Source organism: Coenobita brevimanus, chromosome 42 (assembly GCF_032717465.1).
Source record: "Coenobita brevimanus isolate Jiangsu-jjx chromosome 42, ASM3271746v2, whole genome shotgun sequence".
Taxonomy (NCBI): domain Eukaryota; kingdom Metazoa; phylum Arthropoda; class Malacostraca; order Decapoda; family Coenobitidae; genus Coenobita; species Coenobita brevimanus.
Window position 1 is genome coordinate 4,700,998 of NC_136995.1, and position 24,154 is coordinate 4,725,151.

Sequence of the window (24,154 nt, forward strand, 5' to 3'; positions counted from 1 at the left end):
GGCAGGAGTGGAAAGAGAAATGATGAAGACTATAGGGGAAAGACCGATGGAATTTTTGGGACATGTCATAAAAGAACTTGAAAATGACTGTTTACTTGGAAGAATAGAGGGAAGAAGAACAAGAGGAAGACAGTGATTAAAGTATATGGATTGTATGAGAAATGATTTACAAGAAAGAATCAACAATGTGGAGTTAATCAGGATAGCTGAGGATAGAGGAAGATGGTGCTCCATGGCCACTAACATCGCATGACCGGCACTTCGGTAAAGGTAAATGCGCAAGGCACGTAAAAGAACGTGAAAATGACTGTTTACATGAAAGAAGAGAGGGAAGAAGAGCAAGAGGAAGACAACGATTAAAGTATATGGATTGTATAAGAAACGTTTTACAAGAAAGAATCAGCAATGTGGAGTTAATTAGGATAGCTGAGGATAGAGGAAGATGGCGCTGCATGGCCGCTAACGTCACATGACTGGCACTTGGGTAAAGATAAATTTGCAAGGCACATGGTAAGCTGCTTGGTGCCGTCAAGAGTTTTTATGATGGTAGGGAGGCATGTGTAAGGGTAAATGGGCATCTAAGTGAATGGTTCAAGATCGGTGTGAGCGTGCGACAGGATTGTGTGATATCCCCATGGTTGTTCGGTATATAGGTGGATAAGATGATGAGCGAAGTAATAACACGAGTAATGGAGAGAGGGATGACATTGGTAATGAGTGGTGATGGATGGAATATCTCAAATTTGTTGTATGCTGATAATGCAGTACTACTTGCACATACTGAACAAGAACTTAGTAGACTAGTGCAAAGTTTTGTAGATGTCTGTGAGCGTTGTGCCTTGAGAGTCATTGTAGAAAAGAGTAAAGTGATGGTAATTGAGAGGGAAGATGACTCCCAGTGTGATGTTACAGTGAAAGGAGAGAGACTGCAATTGGTGAGAGAGTTCAAATACCTGGGTACAGTGATAGAAAAGAGAGGGAAGTGTGCCAAAGAAGTGGAAAGTAGAGTGACACAAGGAAGGAATGTAGCAGACACAATGAAAGTCTTGATAAGAAACAGAAGCTTGAGTGTTGCAGCTGTACGAGGCTTCAGTGAAGGATTATTAGTGCCAACTCGAACATATGGATGTGAGGCTGTGGTGTGGCATGAAAAAGAAAAGTCAAGAGTGAGAGCAGTGGTGATGGGACTGCTGAGGAATGTATTTGGAGTACAGAGAGTGGATGGGATAGGAAAGACGTGGAGTAAGGAAGTCTGTGGACACCAGAATCAAAGAGAGTGTACTGAAATGGCATGGTCATGTTGAGAGAATGGATAACAATATAGTGGTAAAAAAGGTATATCTGAGTGAATTTGAAGGAGGGAGGAGGCGCAATAAGCTAACGAGAAGGTGGAGGGATATGGTGAATGAGTGTGTGAGGAAGAGAGGTTTGGGAGTCGGTGAGGCTAGGCGACTGACAAGAGATTGAGCTGGCTGGTTGGATATTGTGAGGAGAAGTGCATGATTAGGGATTTGGCACCCCTTTTTAACATGACAGCGTCCAGATTGATTGTAACAGATATGTTTATGTGAAGCTACAGTATGTGGTAAATGTTTCTGGTGTATCAGATAGAGCCAGGATTCCTGGGGGCTTGAATGGTGAGTGAATGGAAGCTTGGCCCATTGCATTAGGGAAATTTTGGCTGTCTGGACGTTGCTACTCCTCACTGTGCCATAGGGTGGAAAAGGAGGTCTGGATGATGATGATGATGATGATGATTTTCTATCTTTCAGTCTATTTATTGCCAGACGCCTCAGTCCTGCACGGGGTGGCCACAAACAAATTGCCTTCACGTCACCCTCTCCCCTGCCATTTCACTGCCTCGCTCCCAACTCACACCCCCTTCTCTCATTATACATCTCCACCCCATCCCTCCATCTCATGCTCGGTCTCCCCGTCCCTCTCCCCCCCTCCACCTCACTCACACTCTCCTCATTAGTCTCTCACCCTCCATCCTCTCCACATGGCCAAACCACCTCAGTGTGTTCCTCCTAACGCTTCCTATCACATCCACATGCACACCACAACACTCCTTTATATCCTCATTTGTCAGCCTGTCTCTGCATGTGACTCTACAGGCTTCTCTTAAATAACCCATTTCCACTGCTCTCACTCTTGACTTGTGTCCTTCCAACAACATCCAAGCTTCACTTCCATACAATAGAGTTGGTATCACAGTACTCTCATGTAGTAACTTTTTCACTTCCATGCTCACCTCCCTATTTCTTATCACTGCTTTCAAGGAACCAGCAACCTTTCTTCCTTGTTGTACCCTCCCAAGCACTTCACCCTCCAAACTTCCATCCCTACTCATCACACTACCCAAGTACTTAAACGTACTCACATGTTCCATTTCCTCACCATCCAACCTCACTGTACATTCATTGACTTCATCTCTCTCAAAGACCATCACTTTACTCTTCCCTACATTCACCTTTAGATTCCGTTTCTTACATACTTTCCCAAAGTCAACCACCAAGCCTTGCAACTCCCCTTCATCTTCACTCAACAACACAATATCATCTGCAAACAACAGTACAGGGAGTTTCCAAACACTATCTTCTCTCACCAGGGCCACTCCAACATCCACTGCCCTACCTTGTACCTCTTTTATTACCCCATCCATGTACAGATTGAACAAGCATGGAGACATGACACATCCCTGTTTTAACCCAACTTTCAAAGAGAAAAATTCACTTAGTTCACCATCCACACACACTGCAGCCTTCGCACCATCGTACATACTCTTCACAGCATTCAACAACTTCCCATCTATTCCATATATTCTTAACACTTTCCACAATCCTAGTCTATCCACCCTGTCATATGCTTTCTCCAAATCCATGAAAGCCGCATAGAACTTCTTTCCCTTCTCTAGAAACTTTTCCACTAAAGATCTGAGAATGAATATCTGATCTACACAACCTCTTCCCTTCCTAAAGCCTCCCTGTTCTCCAACTAATTCCTCTGTTCTTTCCCTAACTCTGTCAGTAAGTATCCTACCATACATTTTTCATATTACACTAAGAAGACAAAAGCCCCATGATTACCACACATTTCTTTTTCCCTTTCCCTTTCTACAAGGGAATAATTATACCTGACTTCCAATCCTCCGGGACTCTACCTTCCTGCCAGGCCAATCTGCACATCTTCCACATCCATTCTACTACTATCTCTCCTCCATGCTTCAGCATTTCACCACACACTCCATCAATTCCTGGGGCTTTCCCTGATTTAACTTTCTTCATTGCTTCCACAACTTCTATCCTACTGATTTCTTCCTGTCTTCTCACCTCCCTCCTTCTCCCAGCCATTCCCCAGCCACTTATACTCGCATTACTTCCATCCTGTATGTTCAACAATTCCTTAAAGTGTTCTCTCCATCTGCTCACTTTTTCTCCCTTCTCCACTAGCAATTTACCATTTTTATCTTTCACTCCCCTGCTAACTTCATTTCCACCCTGTCTTACTCTCTTCACCTCTTTCCAGAATATTTTCTTACAGTCCCTCCACTCTACACTCAAACTCCTTCCAAATTCCTCATCCACTCTCATCTTACTCTTACTAATCTTTTCACCTCTCTCTTTCTTTCTACATATAACTCTCTCTTCTACGTCTCAACTTCTTCCACGCCCCTATTTCTCATCCATTCATTGTATGCTTTCTTCATTTGTGCCACAGCCTGTTTCACCTCTTCATTCCACCACGCTGTTCCTTGCACCCCCCTCCATCTTCTCTTCATCCCACACACCACATCACATGCTGCATATATTTCTTCTGTGAATATCCTGCACACACCTTCAACGTCCCCCATCTGCTCCAATTCATATTTGCCCAATCGTTCCTCCACTTCTCTCTTATACTCTGCCTTTTTCTCATCCTCTTGTAACCTTTCCACTCTCCTTGCAACTACTCCTTCTTCCCGTCCTTCCCTTTTTCTATTTCTCCATTTTATTTGGATCTTGATTCTGGCCACCACCAAGTAGTGGTCAGAAAGTCCACTCCCCCAACCTCTATAAGCTCTTGCATCCATTACACATCTTCGCATCCTTTCATCCACACACACATAATCAATCATTGCCTTCCTTTCATTCAGTTCACCACCCACCCTTCTCATCACTCACCATGTATACCTGTGGATCATTTTGTGCCTGAAGAGGGTATTGGCTGTCACCAACCCCCTCCTGGCACAAATGTCCACTAACGCACTCCCATTCTCATCTGTCTCAGCAGGCACACCCCACTCACCAACTATTCCATCCACCTTCACATTCCCAACTTTACCATTCATATCACTGATCAAAAACACTCTCTCATTCCTTTCAAAAGTTTCCATGCCCACTTCCACATTTGTCCAGAACTCTTCTCTCACTCTGCTTGCACAATCTTGCGTTGGCGCATACATGCACACAATCGCCCACATTTGTATTCCAACTTTCAATTTTATCCACACAATCCTTGACCCAACTGATCCATACTGTCTTATGATGATTTTATTATTATTATTAATGTCATCATCATCATCCGGACCTCCTTTCCCATCCTAGGGGAGGGCAAGGAGTAGCAACGTCCGGAGAGCCATAGTTTGCCCAATTCAATGGGCCACACATCCATTCCCTCGTCATTCATGCCCTCGAAACCCTGTCTCCATTATATAAGCCAAAAAATTTTGTCATGTTCTGTGACTTCACATATACGTATCTGCTAGAGCCAATGTGAATGCTGTCACGTTAAAAGGGGTGCCAAATCCCAGGTTATGCGCTTTTCCATACAAAATTCATCGAGCCAGCTTGGTCTGTTTTGAGTCCCTTAGCTTTGCCAGCTTCCATACCTCTCTTCCTCACACACTCATCCACCATATCCCTCCGCCTTCTTCTTGGCCTACCTTGCCTTGTCCCTCCTTCAAATTTGCCCAGATATACCTTTTTCACCACTCTATTGTAATCCATTCTCTCCACATGACCAAACCATCTCAGTATGCACTCTTCGATTCTGGTGTCCACAGACTTCCTCACTCCGCATCTTTCACGATTCACATTATTCCATATCCCGTCCACTCTCTGTACTCCATACACATTCCTCAGCAGTCCCATTTCCACTGCTCTTGCTCCTGACTTTTCATTTTTGTGCCACACCATGGTCTCACATCTGTATGATAAAGTTGGCACTAACACTCCTTCGTTGAAGCCTCGTGCAGCTGCAACACTCAAGCGTCTTGTCCTTATCAAGGCCTTCATAGCACCAGCCACTTTTCTTCCCAGAGTCACTCTACTCCCCACTTCTTTTGCACATTTTCCTCTCTTTTCTATCACTGTACCAAGGTATTTGAACTCTCACCAATTCCAGTCTCTCTCCATTCACTGTAACATCACACTGGGAGTCACCTTCTCTCTCAGTAACCATCACTTTACTCTTGTCTACATTTACTCTCATGGCACAACACTCACAAACATCTACAGAACTCTGCACTATAGTATACAGTACCAAACTCTTGTCCTGTATTTGCAAGTTGCACTGCATCATCTGCATACGACAAATTTAAGGTACTCCATCCATCACCATTCTTTACCAGTGCCATCCCTTTCTCCATTACTCGTATTTTTACTTCTCTCATCACCCCATCCATATATGTATTGAACAACAATGGGGACATCACCCAACCTTGTTGCACACCCACATTGATCTCAGATGCCCATTTACCCTTACATGTGCCTCACTACCATCATAAAAACTCTCGATGGCACCTAACAGCTTGCCATCTACACCATACAAGAGCAAAACCTTCCACAATCCTTCTCTGTCTACTTTGTCATATGCTTTTTCCATATCCATAAATGCCATAAACACCTTGGAGTCCTTCTCACATGCCTTTTCCACTGTCAGTCTCTTCAAGTATGGGATCCACACATGCACTAGCCACCCTGTTCATCACTCACTAGGACTTCTGATACCTGTCTTACTTTCTCTGTAATAATTCTTCCATATACCTTCCCCACAACACTCAACAGACTTATGCCACAATAACTCATGTACTTGTTACGCTCACCCTTATTTTTGTACAGGTGCACAATCACTGCCATTTTCCACTCTACTGGCACAGTTTCACTCATCCATGCCTTTTTACATGTCCCCAACAAGCACTACATCCTGCTCTCTCCATTACACTTAATCATCTCTGCATACACCTCATCAATCTCAGCTGCTTTCCCATTTTTCAGGCGCTTCACAGCATTCTCCACCTCTGCGAGTGTCACATATCCTGGCACTGCATTTCTTCTCTGCACACCCCCAAAACCAATCATGTTTACAGCCTCTCTGCTCTCTCCATTCCCATTAATCAGACTTTCAAAATATTCTTTCCATCTGGTCCTTACGTTATCCCCGTATGTTAATAATCTGCCACTTTCATCCTTCACACTTTCACATTTCTTTCCACTGTCACCGCTTTCCAGAATAACTTCCTGTTTCCAGAGTAATGTGCATTCAGTTTTCTTCCTTGATCACTATTTACTTCCTTCTTTTTCTTTTTCACTAGTCTCTTTACATGCTTCTTTCTCTCAATATATTCAGTTCTTATTTCAATTGAACCCCTGTCCTGTAACCAAACTAGCCACTTCTTCCTCTTTTCCTCCACTGCTGTCTTAACCTCATTATCCCACAATGTTGTACCTTTGTTTTTTTTTTGTTACTCTTGCCACACCACACACTCCTTTATCATTCCTAACTAAGCAATTCCAGTATGTATTCCACATGTTGTCCAGATCCATTTTATTTTAATTCACTGATCCCAACCCTTCCCCTACTTTCGCCCTGTATTCCTCTGCCATTTCTTTGATCCTCAACTTCTCATCTTTCAGCCTCTCTCCCTGATTGCTCATTTCTCTCCTGGTCCATGTCACTCCTCTCAGCTTGATCTTGCCTACCACAATCATATGATCTGACGAACCTCATCATCATCGATTCACTGCCCTCGTATCAGGAACGCTGCCCAGCATTGATTTCTCTACAAACACGTAATCAGTTAGGCTTCTTTCAACACGATCTTCATTCCCTCTATGCCATGTATATTTATGTGCATCTTTGTATTTGATATTGTTGGAGTTTGAATTCGCGCGAGGTTTTCTTGCCACCACCTGCAGCTGGGGCTTGGCGGGCAGTGTGACTCAGGCCGCGCTAGAGAGTGGACGTGCCCTTGCCTGTACCTATTAGAACAAATCACAAACTGGCCTCGCTGTTCCCGTCTCCCTCCTGGTTCTCACCCCAGCATGGCACAGTGGAGTTCTACTGGTGACCCAGGGGCAGCGCTGCCAGTGCTCGAGCAGGCAAACCCAGAGTCAAAAGACTGGTTCCGCCGCATGGTGCTGGGAGACCAAGTACACAGCAACATGTACAATGTGTCACCACCCCAGTTACAACCTCCAGGAAGGGGGACAGCCTACCAACCAGTGTAACTAACCCTACACCCGGAGACATTGGCCCAGTGGCGAGTGCTGGCACCACCTTTGGCTCCCAGTAATGCTACTGTGGGAATGTCGTCATCCCAGTTTGAAGCATGGGCCGGCAGCATCGAGTGCTACAGCAGTGGTTGTAGGTGGGTCCCGCCCTTGGTTGCGGGTTATGTGAGATTGCTGTTTGATCCTGAAGTTCAGCAGTGTGTGGACACACAGGTGGCCAAGCATAGCTTCAAGCCCATGTGCACGGAGGAGGCCATCACGTGGTAAGGAGCTTGGTAGTGGGCCCCAGGCGCACTGTGGGAGCATGGTCAGACTTCTTCACATACACGCAGGAGCCCGATGATAGTGTGTGTTCAAATGTGGTAATATGTAGAGCTATGGCAGTAGAGTGTGATTTTAAGTGCTCCTGGTGTTCCATAAATCTCAACAATTTCATGGTATCAAAAAAGCTTATGATGGGGCTGTGCAACCTCAGTATGAAAACAGAAGTGCTGCGGTGACTTTCAATGTTCCGATCTGTGGAAGAAATCACAAACACCTGTGAAGTGTTCGAATTGGCTGAGAAAATGGCAGGAGTGTGTGGCCCTAATGGTGTAGCAGGTGTTTAGGTGAGTGACATTGAGGAAATGGAAGCAGCCGGTGCCACTCGGTTGTGGCAGGCAGGTGCAGGGCTACCCCAGCCACGTGCAGGGCCACCCCAGCCTTGTGCCCCTTCTCCACCAGCAAAGGGCTGTGGGAGGTGCGGCAGCAGCAAGTGCAGCGGGGACCACCAGTGCTTTGCCGTTGAGGCCACCTGCTGCAGATATGGGAGGTTTGGCCACTACCAGCAAGTGTGTAGGTCAGCAAAGCAGCCCAGCCCTGCAGAGACCACTGGCAGCGTCACGATAGCCAGCGCCGAGGCGTCAGCATGCCTCAGGGTGGAAGTGAAGTGTGACAGCCCACCTGCAGCATGTGTGACAGCGGTAGCCGATACGGGCGCACAGGTGTGCATAACGGGATGCCACATCGTGCGGGACCTCAGGCTGACTCAGCGACGTCTACAGTGACCTACTGTGAGTATTAATCACCTTGCAGGCAGGAGCATTTGCGTTGTGGGATGCAAGGAATGCAGCTTCAGTGTTGATGGAAGGTCTGTTATGGCGAACCTGTACTTCGCTGATCGGGTGCAGCAGCTGTATTTGTCGCTGCAGACGTGCAAAGCGCTGGGTGTGGTGCCATACAACTTCCCCAACATACTGGGAACTGTAGGGGCCATTGAACAGGTGGGAGAGCCCCCAATCCCTGCCCAACCCGATACTCCCCCATACGCCCATATGGAAGAAAATGTGAACCTGTTGGAAAAGTGGTTCCTGGAGCACTTCCTGCACTTGACATTCACAGTGAACCATGCCCCTGTGCCGGAGATGAAGGGGCCAGCCCACCACATCCACCTGTGCCCCTGTTCAAAACCCTACGTGGTGCACACACACCAGCATCCGTCCTCCACTACTTCTATGACGAAGTTCAGCAGCAGTCGGAGGAGGACATAAGGAAGGGTATCATTGAGCCCGTACCGGCTGGAGAACCCATGGAGTGGTGTTCTTGTTTGGTGGTGGTCCCGAAGAAGGATTGGCAGCTGTGCAGAACAGTGGACTATCAGCGACTCAACCAGTAAGGCGAGCAGGAGACCCACCACACCCTCCCCCCATTCAACCCAATCACCAGCGTGCCGAAGCACACATTCAGAACATTAGCGGATGTTTATTCAGGGTACCACCAGATCCCCCTGGATGAGGAGAGCAAGAAGCAAACCTTCTTCATCACCCCATGGGGCCTCTTCTGCTACCAGCGCACACCCACAGGCCACCGTGCAGGGCAGGACACCTTTACCAAGTGCTTCGATGACGCAACAGCAGAGATCCCCAGGAAACTGAAATTTGTTGACGACATGTCCCTGGACGACTGTAGCGTCGCCGATGGTTTCTGGCACACATACCAGTGCCTGCGAACGTGTACGGAAAATGGGATCACACTCCACCCAGGCAAATTCTGCTTCTGGAAAAGAAACATGAGCTTCACAGGTTATGAGTTTGGCTGGGAAGAATATCAGACTAGCCAGGACTTGCTAAGCAGTATAAGCAATTTCCAGATGCCGCCCTGCCCCTCTCTCACAGATATCGTGGTTCGGGCTGGTGAACCAGGTGGTGCCATTCCTTGGCATTGCACCACTCATGGAGCCCTTCAGAGAATTATTGAAAAAAAGCGTCAGGGAAAGTGGTGTACTGCGACGGCCAACTCCAGTACATCTTTGACTCAACAAAGGAGGTTATAGGCAAGCTTGTGGTGGAGTGCCTTCAGTATTACTATGCCACACAACTCACAGCAGTGTTCACTAACTTCAGCAGGCTTGGCATCGGTTTTGTGGTCATGCAGCATTACTGCCAGTGTGTGTCTCAAGAGGCCTCCTGTGCTGCAAGGGCAGCTGGAAACTGACCCTGTGCAACAGCCGCCATCTAATAGCGGCTGAGAAGAACTACTTGTTGTTGGAGGGGGAGGCCCTTGTCATCACATGGTGCTTGAAAAAGGTGCGCCTGCTCCTGCTGGGATGTCCGGACCTCACCTTCATCACAGACCACCGTGCACTCACCAAGATCTTCAAGTACAAAGAGCTGAAAGTCATCAGCAACCCCTGCATACTTAACCTCAAGAAGAAGACACTGATGTACTCATTTCGCATAAAGTACCTGAAGGGGGAAGCAAACCACGCAGCAGATGCACACTCAAGATACCTCTTGCTATGGGGCAGACCAGATGAGACAGACCTGTCAGAAGATGAGGCCACATGTGCCACGGTTGCGGCAGTGATGGCCTGCACTGTAGAAGAAGAAGAAAGCGCCATCGTGAACCTCCATGAAGTGGAGGAGGAAGTGCAGCAGGACGAGGACTACAGGCTCCTCCATGAGCGCGTGAGCACCAGGGACTGGGCCAACCGTAAGAATGCGGAGCCAATAGCACTCCGTCCATACTGCAGGATGAGGAGGCACCTGTCGTGCCAGGGGACACTGTCATGTACGCCAACGACGAGGGGCACCTGCGACTTGTAATTCCCACAGCCTTTCGCTGCATGGTCCTAGCCAACCTCCATGCAGGTCACCAGGGCAGGGACTCCATGCTCTGGCACGCTAGACAGTGCGTGTACTGGCCTAGCATAGATACTGAGGTGGAGCAGAAGAGGAGGCACTGTCAAGTATGCGAAATCAGCGCCCCATCACAACCCACGGAAGATTTGCTGCCCACACCCCGACCTGAGTACCCCTTCTAGCAAACATTGGCTGACCTGTTCCAGTTGGAGGGGGAAAAGTACATCGCTTATGCAGACAGGTTAAGTGGCTGGCTGGAGGCGGAGCATCTGCCCAGGGGCAGCACCAGCTCATGGCTCATAACAGACTGGTTCAAAAGTTTCGGTATCCTGACGGTCCTGTCTTTTGATGGGGGGTACGAACCTCACGAGTGGGGAAATGAGGGCATTCCTATGTGCATGGTGTGTACAGCTGAGGGTGTCGTCGGCCCATTACCCACAGTCTAACAGCCAAGCGGGGGCCACAGTCAAGTCTGCCAAGAGGCTGCCTAGGAACAACACTGGCCCGGGAGACTCCCTGGACTCAGATGCAGCTGCCAGGGCCATATTGCAGTACAATCATCCCTTAACATCCACATTTTTAACATACATGGTTTTAAAAATCTGTGGGTGGATATTACATAAACAGTTTTAAGTATCTGCAGGTGGATACAGTACTGGGGCTGGATTTACTAAAGCATTTTATCTCGTTGAACTCTGCTGACACTGTTCACTGCAAATGTAACATTATCCCAGGCACAGTTCATGGCTGTTTTAGTGATGGCATTATCCAATGAACAAAATATAATACTCATCCTTTTGGCCACTTCATGTATTAATGCCATTAATTCATCAAGGAAAAGTTAGGACAGGCTGGAGGTATTTCTTTTCTTCCATGTACCGTTGATGAGCTGGTCTAAATCGATTTGCTGCCCTTCCCCCCTCCTCTCTCTCATACCCCTTAATGAGCTGGTCTAAACCGGTTTGCTGCCCTCCCCTTCCTCTCCCTCATAAGTAATACGAAGCAATACGCACCCAAATTGCACTGAAATTATACAAGAGTGGCTGAAAGTGTTATTTTATATTGTGAATTACTGTGATAAAATACAAGTGATTTAGTGATTTTTGCGATAATCAGAGAAACGAACATTTTTTGCAGTTGCAAACTGTGCTGCAATGCTATGAAATGACTCCTGGTATTATATCAATAAGCTTTATAAAAGTAAGTGGTAAGAAAAGTCATTCATGAAGTTTGATAAAGTTTGTAATGATTTTCCTCACATCGTTATTTTTTCGCTAAAGTCTAATGTAAACACTGGAAGATTGTAACAAAATCATAGGAGACTGGCCAAAAGTGTTTTATTTTTATTATTATTGCAGTTACTGTGATGAGGTAACATGGCTGAAACCCTATTTTGTATGGAAAAAATCTTGTGGTTTGGTGGAAATTTCCACCTCCCTGAGCTATATCTTGCGTCAGACAGTCTCTGTGCTTGGAGTGCCTACAGACATGCAGTTTGTTGCAAACAACAGTAGAAAGATTGATGTTTGTCCTACAAAAATTTTAGCTCTCAAGATTAACAATAATTGGGTTAAAACAAGAGTTGAAAACACAATTTTTTTCCCTATTTCTCTGCAATGAGCACAGTTAGTACGTTGTCATCACAGCCGCTGCAGCCAGAGAGTTAAGGGGGGGTCCAGGGATGTTTTTAAGGGGGGCAGCAGATATCCGCGGATTTTTAACATACACGGGTGTCTCTGTCACCTAACCCCCGTGAATGTTAAGGGAGCACTGTACTTCAATGCCTCCCTGCACGACACCGATGCGTCCTCAGCCCAGCTGCTGATGGGGCATCAGCTGAGAGGCTCCATACCTGCTGCCAAAGAACACTACAGGATCAGCAGGCGGTGGGCCGGGATGCTGAGAAGCAGGGAACAGGCCATGGCCCACACTGGGGACACAGCGGCCATGAGTTTCAACCAGATGGCACACAACCTTGTCCCTCTCAACCCAGGCCAGCAGGTGCGCCTACAGAACCAGGAGACGGGGTGGTGGGACTGTGTAGGAGTTATTGTTGACACACCAGCCCCAAGGCAATACCTGGTGAGGCTGGATGACAGTGGGCAAGCTTCCCTCAGGAATCAGTGCCACCTACGCCCCTATGAGGAGACGGGAACAGACACCCACCACGCACGTTGAGGGTGGTCCCTGGCGGGAGGACGACCTCAGGGGGGAGGCCCCTCAGCTTCTTCCTCCCCTGGAGAGGCTGCGGCGTACTAGGCATGCCCCAAGACACCTAGAAAGCTATTTACCATGACACTGCAGCGTTTTGTAATGTGTATCATCTTGTTGCGCTTGTACCATGATACCAGAGTAATGGTTGCTTCGGCACATGTAATTGAATTCCTGATTGTTGTAGCAATATATGCCATTCAGAAGTCAGCATGTACTGTATGTAACATGTAAATTTTGCCAGATTTATATCATGTAATGCCTAATCTTAAGTTATGATGAGTGTCAGTATCTGCCCATTGTTTTGTTATTGCAGTGACCTCCCTCCTCCTCGACCAATGTGCTTTGTATCAATACTACAGGAAGCGGGGAATTCACTGGAATGGAGAGGGGGTGTTGGAGTTTAAATTCGTGTGGGAAGTTTTCCTGCCGCTGCCCTCGCCTGGGGCTTGGCGGGCAGTCTAACCAGGGCACACTAGAGAGAGGACGTGCCCTTGCCTGTACCTGTTAGAACATTTCACAAGCTGGCCTTGCTGTTTCTATCTCCCTCCTGGTTCTCACTGCAACAGATATAAGAATTACATATGCACAGCCACCTTTCCTGACACTTGCCCTTCTGTCACCTTCCATTATCATTCTCTCGTTGTACTTCATTATTACCCATTATATCATTCTCAGGACCAGGGCCTACTCTCCCATTCATGTCGCCCATTACAAACAGTTTATAAGTCCTGGACATTTCTCCTACTACTTCATCCAACTCATCCTAAATCCTGTCTTTCTCTGTCTTGCACGTGTCATCACACGGTTCATACGCTACAATCATTGCCACTTTCACCTTCTCAAACTTGAACTTGACATACATACATCTCGAGCTGACACATTTGTAATCTCTCATTCCATTCTGCCACACTTCATTCATCAACAAAGCAACTCCTTCCTTGCATCTTCCTCACCAATTCATGCCTGACCTCACACACTTTACACCCTCCCACTCCTCTGTTTCACACCCCTTCATCTTTTTCACACAATGCCATCACGGCATATTTTGCATTCTTGAACACATTCACCACTTCCACCGTCTTGCTCTCCTCATTCACACCTCTCATATGCCACATGGCCATACAAATCTGCCCATTTGGTTGGGATCCTGAGCAGGTTTTGGGCCCTCCGAGGCTTTCCGAAATATTTGCCATAATTTAGTGATTTTTGGTAGGGGTATCTGGGGGACACTTAACCCGGCCAGAAACCCCGATTATATGGTTACCGCCCAGAGTAGTAAATGGTTTCCTGGGTACAGGAAACCATTTGGCTAGTCACTCAGTGTAGATACTGTAATAGGGTGTACAAAAGCCTGCGTTGCCCAGAGACAAAGCGGGGATCCTCTCTTTGGTTCAGTGGTAACGTGCATGCGTATCAAGCGCGATGGCCCGGGATTGAATCCCGGCCAGACCAGTGATTAATTTGTTAAGTTTCAGTTTGGGCGTTTACATTGGTTGGCAACGATGTGGGATGTGAGGCGGGGCTTGGTTGGCAATTTGATGTTGGTCCTTGGTTAGCTGACAGCGTCCCTGCCCTCATCCCAGGGATGGGCTGTTTCGGTGTGGTCCGCAGCCTCCCCATGGTGGCCTCCGATGCTTACGCTACCTTGTGTGTTCGAAAGTCACCAAATTAATCACCAAGGGGAGAAAAGAGGGATGTATGGGGTGTATAAAAGCCTGCGTTGCCCAGAGGCAAAGCGGGGATCCTCTCTTTGGCTCAGTGGTAACGTGCACACGTATCGAGCCGATGGCCCGGGATCGAATCCCGGCCAGACCAGTGATTAATTTGTTAAGTTTCAGTGTGGGGCTTTATAAGACCATAAGGCATCCCGACATTGAGTGAGTGGATGATGGGTGCACCCACCTACCAAGATTATTATTATTATTATTATTATTATTATTATTATTATTATTATTATCCCTGCTTGTCGTACAAGGCGACTAAAAGGGTTGGTGGTGGGTTAGTGCCCCGCCCTGTAAAAAGAACTAACTAAACAAGCGAATAAAGCGCCTCGGACCAGGATGGACCATACGTTCACGACTAAGGAACGGACAAAGGACATTCTGAGGGTGGGAACGTGGAATGTGAGAGGAGTGAATGATGAAGTGAAAGAGAGAGAGATTGTTCAGGTGCTTGAGGATGCAAGAGTGGATATATGTGGATTGACTGAAACAAAATGGTAAGGTGAATGGGTGAGAGAATGGGAATATGGTTTAGGTATATGTGCGGGTGTTAATGAGAATGAGAGGGCAAGAGAGGGAGTCTAATGATAAGCAAGAAGTGGAAGGAGAATATAAAAGAGTATGGAACAGTGGGTGCAAGGCTTGTATGGGTGAGGATGAAAGTAGGTATACAAGCATGGCTGATTGTATGTGTGTATGCTCCGACAGAGGACCGAGTGGCAAGAGTGAAAGATGAGTTTTGGGCGAGAGTAGAAGCATGTTTGGACAAATTTGAGAGGAGCGAGAGAGTGATTTTGATTGGAGATATGAATGGCAAAGTTGGGAATGTTCGAGTGGGTAGAGTGGTGGATCAGTGGGATGTGCCAGCTGAAGTAGATGGGAATGGTAGTGCTTTGGTGGACATCTGTGCTGGTAAGGGGTTGGCAATAGCCAACACCTACTTTCGACATAAGATGATCCACCGGTATACATGGAGAGTAATGAGGAGGATGGATGGTGAACTTGTTGAATGAAAGGCAATGATAGACTACATGTGTGTGGATGAGCGAATGATAAGACAAGTGTTGGATGCAAGAGTGTGGAGAGGGTGGGGGAATGGAGTCTCGGACCATCATTTAGTGATGGCCAAGGTAAAGCTGCAAAGAAAATGTTTGAGGAGACGAAGGGGAAGACAGGAGGAAACAGCTCCTGTGAGAAGAGTGGAGAAGTTGCATGATAGTGAGAAAATGGCAGAGTATAAGAGCATAGTGGAAGAAAGATTGGGAAGATATGAGCTAGAGCAGATGGAAGAGGTGGAAGACGTATGTAAGATATTTACGGAAGAGATAGGCGCAGCGTGTGGGGTGGTTTGTGGAGTGATGAGGAGTTGCAAGGGTGTGCAAGGGACAGCATGATGGAATGATGAGGTGAAACGAGCTGTGGAACAAAAGAAGAAGGCATATAGTGAATGGTTAGCGAGTAGAGGTAGGGGAGAAGATGAGAGAGAGAAGAGAGAGGTATATGTGAGCAGGAGAAGGGAGGTGGAGAGACTGGTGAAGGAGAGTAAGAAGAAAGTGGATGAAGAGTTTGAGAGGAATCTGAGTGTGAAATGGAGGGAGAGTAAGAAATTGTTTTGGAAGGAGGTAAAGAAAGTAAGGCAGTGTGAAAGGGGAAATAGTAGGGGAGTGAAAGATAGGAATAATAGATTGTTGGAGCAGAAGAGAGAGAAATTGAGGAGATGGAAGGAGCACTTTGAGGATTTGTTGGATGTAGAGAGTGAGAGCAGTGTGAGTATAAGTGGTTGGGGAATGGCTGGGAGAAGAAGAGATGAGAGGAAGGAGGAAGAGATCAGTAGGGCGGAAGTAGTGGAATCAATGAAGAAGCTCAAGTTAGGAAAGGCCCCAGGAATTGGAGTGTGTGGTGAAATGCTGAGGTATGGGGGTGAGATTGCTGTGGAGTGGATATGGAAGTTGTGTAGATTGGCTTGGGAAGAGGGTAGGGTTCCAGAGGACTGGAAATCAGGTATAATTGTTCCTTTATACAAAGGAAAAGGGTATTTGCCTTCTTAGTGTGACTGGTAAAATATATGGTAGAATACTCATTGATAGGGTTAGGCATATGACAGAGACGCTAGTTGGAGAAGAACAAGGGGGATTTAGGAAGGTAAAAGGGTGTGTAGATCAGATATTTGTTCTAAGATGTTTAGTGGAGAAGTATCTAGAGAAGGGAAAGAAAGTGTATACTGCCTTCATGGACTTGGAGAAAGCTTATGACAGAATAGATAGGTAAGGTATGGTATGTGGAAGGTATTAAGAATATATGGAGTGGAGGGGAAATTGTTGAATGCTGTGAAGAGTATGTACGAGGGAGCTAGGGCTACAGTGCGAGTGGATAGTGAGCTGAGTGAGTTCTTTGATCTCAATGTGGGACTGAAACAGGGTTGTGTGATGTCTCCATGGCTGTTTAATATATATATTATGGGGTTGTAAAGGAGGTGCAGGGTAGGGCAGTGGATGTTGGGGTGGCTCTAATGAATGAGGGTGAGATTTGGAAGATTCCGGTGTTGCTGTTTGCTGATGATACAATATTGTTGAGTGAAGATGAATGGGAGTTGCATGGTTTGGTAAATGAATTTGAGACAGTGTGTAGGAGGAGGAAGCTGAAAGGTAATGTAAACAAAAGTAAAGTTATGGTGTTTGAGAGGAATGAAGTCACAGAATGTACAGTGAGGTTGGATAGTGAGGATATGGAGAATGTGAGTGCATTCAAGTACTTGGGTAGTGTGATGAGTAAGGATGGAACTTTGGGGGGTGAAGTCCGTGAAAGGGTACAGCAAGGAAGGAAGGTTGTTGGTTCACTGAAAGCAGTGATGAGAAATAGGGAGGTGAGTATGGAAGTCAAGAAGTCATTGCATGATAGTATTGTGATCCCTACCCTGACATATGGAAGCGAGGCGTGGACCTTGCAAGAGGGGAACAAGTCAAGAGTGAGAGCAGTGGAAATGAGTTACTTGAGAGGAGCACGTGAAGTGACATGGAGGGACAGGTTGACGAATGAAGAAGTGAAGGAACGTTGTGGGGTGGATGTGGATGTGGTTGAGAAGATTAGGAGAAATACACTGAGGTGGTTTGGACATGTGGAGAGAATGGAGAATGAAAGACTGACTAGGAGGGTGTATGTAGGTGAGGTGGAGGGAGGGAGAGGGAGGGGTAGACTGAGGATGAGGTGGAGGGATGGAGTTGAGAGGTATATGAGGGAGGGGGGGATGGGTTGGGGGGAGGGTAGTCAAATGATAGGTGACAGAGGGACTTGGAGGCGTTTTGTCTGCAGCCACCCTTTGCGGGATGAGGGCGTCGGGCTATAGATAGATAGATGGATTATTTGTTGATGATGATGATGATTATTGTTGTTGTTGTTATTGTTATTATTATTATTATTTTATTATTATTATTTTTTTCACAGTCCTCGCTTACTGGATCCTGCCTCACTCCATTTTTAGTGGGAAAATGGGGTGATGATGATGATGATCATGACTAGTTTTGCATAGTAAAAAGGACTATTGTGATGCTGTATTTAAATGGGGGAAGGGGAGAAAGAGATCAAGACAATAGTGATTATGATGATTAAAAATGTAGTCAGGATGATGGTGATGGATGATGATGATGATTGTAATGTATAATAACGTGGGTTTATATGCCGCAGGTGTGCCGATATCAACCCAGTGGCAGAGCACCGGTTACACCTACCCAATCCAGATTGCACAGTTCGGGCTTTCCCACTACTGCAAGCACCTCATTGAGCCTACTACAGACAGGTCAGAGTCTACCCTGCCTAACCTTTATTTTAAGGGTTGTTTTTTTCAGTGACTCTGGAGATTTTGCTACATTTCGTCCGTGATGATATAATGTGCACATTACTCCTCAGTATCCTCTTGTATCATATGACACAAACAATGTTGATTTTAAAATTATATAAGTAACTTAGAAGAAAATATTAAGGTTAGTATGCAAAATTTATTGCTATCATTGTGGAAGATTGTTGATCAACTTCCATCTGTCTGGTCAAGTAGACCCATCAAACATAGGCAGCCATCTGCTTCTGCAGGGCTGTCCCGTCCAGTGAACTGTTGTTTCCTTGTGGTTGACAGTGCAATGTCACAGTTACGCATGGGGAAAAGTGTGGAGGTTTGGTTACAGGGTGGATGCCACATTTGTGTCTCCACTCACAAGGATATGGGCAAGTGGATTCATTGAAATGTAGTAGTATTCATGTTTGTGCAGAGGACTAGTTTAGGGCAGGTGCTCAAAGTTAAAAAAGGCACCTAGCTACTAGTGAATGAATTAAATCTACACACAGTTAAAATTTTTTCCAATTCATTCAAACTATGCAACAATAATACAGTTGAGAAATTTCTCTATATATGACAGACAACAGACAAACATACATCAGTAAAGTGTTAACTCAAAGATAAATGAATTTAGTTGAAGAAAAAACTACAGTGTACATAGGCCTCAGAAAATAATCACTCAATGACTACAATACAAACTTCATTATTTTAACATTGTAAATGGATGACATTTCACAGGAGAAGCTTTCTGTGGGAAGTGTCTTTGAATGTATTGATAACCTCACTGTGGTTAATTTTGATGTCCTTTTCTTTTGCGAACAGTAAGAGGTAAGACAGCCTCTCCTCACTGCACAGACTACGCATCTTTGTCTTCACCAGTTTGAGTTTGGAGAAAGACCTTTCCATGGTTGCAATTGTGACAAGCAGTGTGGTGTAAGTTTTCAGCAGCTCAAACAAATTTAGGAATATCTCCTGGACATTGTTTTCCTTCGTTGTGTTAAGCATCATAGCTAAAGTGTTTTTTAGAAGGCAAGAGAATGATGAACAGAAGATCTTCAGCTCAGACTGTAATTTGTCTACCTCTTCTGTCTCGTAGAACTGACAAATTTTGCACTGATTGAGTGTCCTTTCTTTCAGTTTCTTTCCAGTTATATTGTTCTGTCAGTAAGTGAAAGGCATTAAGAACACCCCAAGTTGTGTTTTTTCCACTTTTAAACCTCCTTTCTTGCTCTTGAGCAGTTGTGTCTAAAAGCACTTTGAACACATTACATCCACACTTTGAAATTGCTGGTCTTCAATGGCAGAAGTGGCACCTACTTGTATCATTCAGGGATTTTTCTTCTCCTACCTTGTCCAGGAATCACAGATGGGAGGTATATGCCCATGGATTCAGCTTTTTCTTTGGCACCTCCAAAAACCTCTTGGAACTTCTCTCCATTTCTTAAAAGTTCTTAAGTTCTGTTGCACTCCACCTACAATTGTGTAGGATGCTGCCAAATTGCAGTTTTTATGCTGTAATGCATCAGATGCATATGCAATCTCTTGAAAAACTGGAGTGGTGCTCTCAAAGACAAAAAATTCAAAGCTAATGCTCTTCAGTAACATTAAAGTATCCCCTGCTGATGCATCAGGAGGATCTTTCTGTGTCATTTCTTCTGAAAACTTCATCATAGCTGGGATAACCTTCCTCAGAGTCCTTAGAGCTGATTCCTTGCAAGCCCCATCTTGTGTCTGACAGCTTCTGAAGCTCAAGTGGACACTTTCCTGGGTACATTGCTCTCTGAATTTCCATAAATGCAGCATGCTATTTCAAAGAGTTGGCGACAAATGCATACAGTTTCTCTGCCAAACTGAAAAAAGTCACAAACTGAATACTCAATTTGGGCTTTTCCACTAATACCAGATCTAGGCAGTGTGCAGGGCATTGTACATATAGTACCTTTAGGTTCTGTTTCTGGAGCCTGGATTGAAGTCCCTTATTTAATTCACTCAAATTTGTAGCTCCATCATATCCTTGTCTTCTATGTTCCTGTTGTTTTTCTCAGGCTGGGACATCACATTTTCCAACTCTTCCCCAGTTATTGACAGCATGTTGCACACTTGCATAAAATGCTTTTTAATCTTGAAGGCATGCACATATCTTTTAACAAAGGAGACCTGTTCAGTATGTAACACATGTGTATTTCATCTGTTGGCATGGAGAAGGTTTTCTATCTATCCATCTATAGCCCGATGCCCTAATCCCGCAAAGGGTGGCCACAGACAAAACACCTCCAAGTTGCTTTGTCACCCACCATCTGACTGCCCTCCTCCCAACCCATATCCCCCTCTCTCTCAACTCCATCCCTTCACCTCATCCTCAGTGTCCCCCTCCCTCTTTCTCTCTCCACTTCACCTACATACACCCTCTTAGTCCGTCTTTCTTTCTCCATTCTCTCCACATGTCCAAACCACCTCCGTGTCTGTCTCATAATTTTCTCAGTCACATCCACATCCACCCCACAACGTTATTTCACTTCTTCATTTGTTAACCTGTCCCTCCATGTTATTCTGCATGCTCCTTTCAGGTAACTCATTTCCACTGTTCTCACTCTTGACTTGTTCCCCTCTTGCAAGGTCCATGCCTCACTTCCATACATCAGGGTAGAGATCACAGTACTATCATGCAGTGACTTCTTAACGTCCATACTCACCTCCCTATTTCTCATCACCGCTTTCAGTGAACCAACAATCTTCCTTCCCTGCTGTACCCTTTCAAGCACTTCATCTCCAAAACTTCCATCCTTACTCATCAAACTACCCAAGTTCTTGAATGCACTCACATTCTCCATATCCTCACCATCCAACCTCACTGTGCATTCTGTTACTTCATTCCTCTCAAACACCGTAACTTTTGTTTACATTAACTTTCAGATTCCACTTTTTACACACTGTCCCAAATTCATTCACCGAACCTTGCAACTCCCATTCATCTTCATTCAACAATGCTGTATTATCAGCAAACAGCAACACCGGAATCTTCCAAATCTCACCCTCATTCATTAGAGCCACCCCCACATCCACTGCCCTACCTTGCATCTCCTTTACAATCCCATCCATGAATATATTAAACAGCCATGGAGACATCATACATCCCTGTTTCAGCCCCACATTTAGATCAAAGAACTCACTCAGCTCACCAACCACTCGCACCGTAGCCCTAGCTCCCTCGTACATACTCTTCACAGCACTCAACAATTTCCCATCCACTCCATATATTCTTAATATCTTCCACATACCTTGCCTATCTACTCTGTCATATGCTAACTCCAAGTCCATGAAGGCAGCATACACTTTCTTTCCCTTCTCTAGATACTTCTCCACTAAACATCTTAGAACAAATATCTGATCTACACACCCTTTTCCCTTCCTAAATCCTCCTTGTTCTTCAACTAGTTCCTCTGTTATATGCATAAGCCTTTCAATAAGTATTCTACCATGTATTTTTCCAGTCACAATAAGAAGGCAAATACTCCTATGGTTACCACATACTTTTGTTCTGCCTTTTCCTTTGTATAAAGGAACAGTTATACCTGATGGCCAAAATCTTTATTAGGTCATTCTGAATCCTGTTCAAGAGGAAAGACACTTGGGGTCTTTTCAGTGTTTCTTGTTTTTCTTTTATTACATCAAGGTGCAACTTAATTATGCTCTTATACTTGCTAAAGAGTTCTGCAAGCGCAAGGAAATTTCTTCGATTTTCAGTGGTGGAGGTTTCATCATCTCTAAATGACAAACCTTGTCTTGCCAGGTATAGAGTGATGGAGATCAGCTTGGACAAAATTTCTCTGTTTCTCTACTTCCCATCATGTAGGTTTAGCAGCTAGTACTTCAGTCAGATTTTCAAAAGCAACATCCAGTGCTTGTCTTATGAATGATTTCCTTCGAACCATACTAATCATGTGAGTTTTAGAGCCTGCATGCTCTTTCATTTTCTCTAAACCAGTCCTCCACAGAAATATGCCCTCTGATTTCCATGCTTTTTGGCACTTGTATTTTTCACATTCAAAAACAGATGGCAGCTGAAAAGGAACATGGCATCTTTCTGTGGTGAATACTCCAACCAAGAGTTTTTGCCGTACCACTGCTTTTTTTTTTTTTTTTTTTTTCTTTATGCAAGGAAGAAGGAACAAAGGCTAAGCCCGCAAAAAAGTTCCTTCGAAGAAAAAACAAGAACAATATGAACGAGAGCCTAATTCAAGATCCATCCATTTCGAGATACCTGAACACACTGCGTCTGAAAGACTGGAGATCGTAGGAAGTAGGAAATACAGACAGAGGGAGACAGTTCCAGAGTTGACCTGTTGCAAAAAAAAAAGGACTGGGAGTAATGGTCAACTCTTGCATTAGAGAGTATGGCAGAAAAGGGATGAGAGTTTGCTGCTAGACGGGTGCTACGCACCCATCGTAGAGGTGAAGGGATGCAAGCAGACAGTTCAGAGGAGCAGTGACCATGGAAGTAGCAATAGAAAAGAGATAAAGAGGCAACAGTGCAGCGAAGAGACAGAGGTTGAAGGGAGCCAGTAGGAGGAGGAGAGTTAATTAGACAAAAAGCCTTTGACTCCACCTTGTTGAGAAGAGCTGCATGTGGGGAGCCTCTCCACACATGAGAGTTATACTCCACACAGGGGCGAATAAAACCCTTGTATAAAGTTAACAACTGTGCTGGAGTAAAGTAGGCATGGAGTTAGCTTAGCACACCTAACCTCTTGGAAACAGATTTTACAAGAGATGCAATTTGATATTTCCAAGTAAAGTCCTGAGTGAATGAAACCCCAAGCATGTTTAAGGATGATGCAGGATTGAGCTGGATATTATTAAACATTAGTGGGTACTCCTGTGGAAGATTTTGATGGATCTCTTCCTTACCGAAACTCAGCTGTCTGAGGCAACTGACAGCAAACCCTTTTCTGTATCCTCCTACTTTCTCTAGACTCATTTCAAAGCCAAAGGTGGCTGTTGTGCATATGTACGCAACGACTTATCTTGCTCTCGTGTTCCTGAACTTGATTCTTCTGGATTCTGTACTCTCTGGCTTTGGCGCTCCTGTCATTCTCTGACTAAATATATCTGCGCTATTTACTTATCCCCTAATTCTACTGACTATCAGAAATTCTTTAAATATCTTACTTCTACGATGGAACGCATTCTATCCATTTCTCCTTCTCTGAAATCTCCATTCTAGAAGATTTCAATGTTTACCACCACTTTTGGCTCTCCTCTCCTTTCACTGATCCACCTGGTGAACAAGCCTTCATCTTTTCTACCCTTAATGGCCCAGAGCTGCTTGTACAGCATCTTACCCGTATCCCTGGAGAGAGCTCCAGCATACTTGACCTCTTCCTTACAACTAATCCTTCTGCTTACGGTGTTAATCTTTCCTCACTGTTGGGCTCCTCTGATCACAACCTTATTACCTTAACCTGTCCTATTGCTCCGGTATGGCCTGGGGACCCTCCAAAGTAACGTCGTCTGTGGCGCTTTGGAGCTGCAGATTGGGAGGCCCTCAGGCAGTACTTCTTTGATTTTCCCTGGAATGATTATTTCTTCCATGGCCAGGAGCCATCTGAGTGTGCCTTGTGCTTTACAGAGGTTATTCTCTCGGGCATGGAAGCATACATTCCTTTCTCATATCCTTTGACTATTGCAAGAAAGCCTTGGTTTAATCACACTTGTTCAAATACTGTCCGCAACAAGGAGAGGGCCTATGAAAGGTACCAGAGCCATCCTACCCCTGAATCG

At 45.4% G+C, this 24,154-nt stretch overlaps 1 protein-coding gene across 1 annotated transcript in view; it reads left to right on the forward strand.

The window, feature by feature from the left end:
- The window catches only part of Hsepi (D-glucuronyl C5-epimerase), a 208,722-nt gene that overhangs the window by 98,060 nt on the left and 86,508 nt on the right, over positions 1-24,154 (forward strand). The window contains exon 6 of the mRNA XM_080270673.1: positions 18,229-18,340. Within this exon, the coding sequence (XP_080126799.1) occupies positions 18,229-18,340 (112 nt within the window). The remainder of the gene's footprint in view (positions 1-18,228; positions 18,341-24,154) is intronic.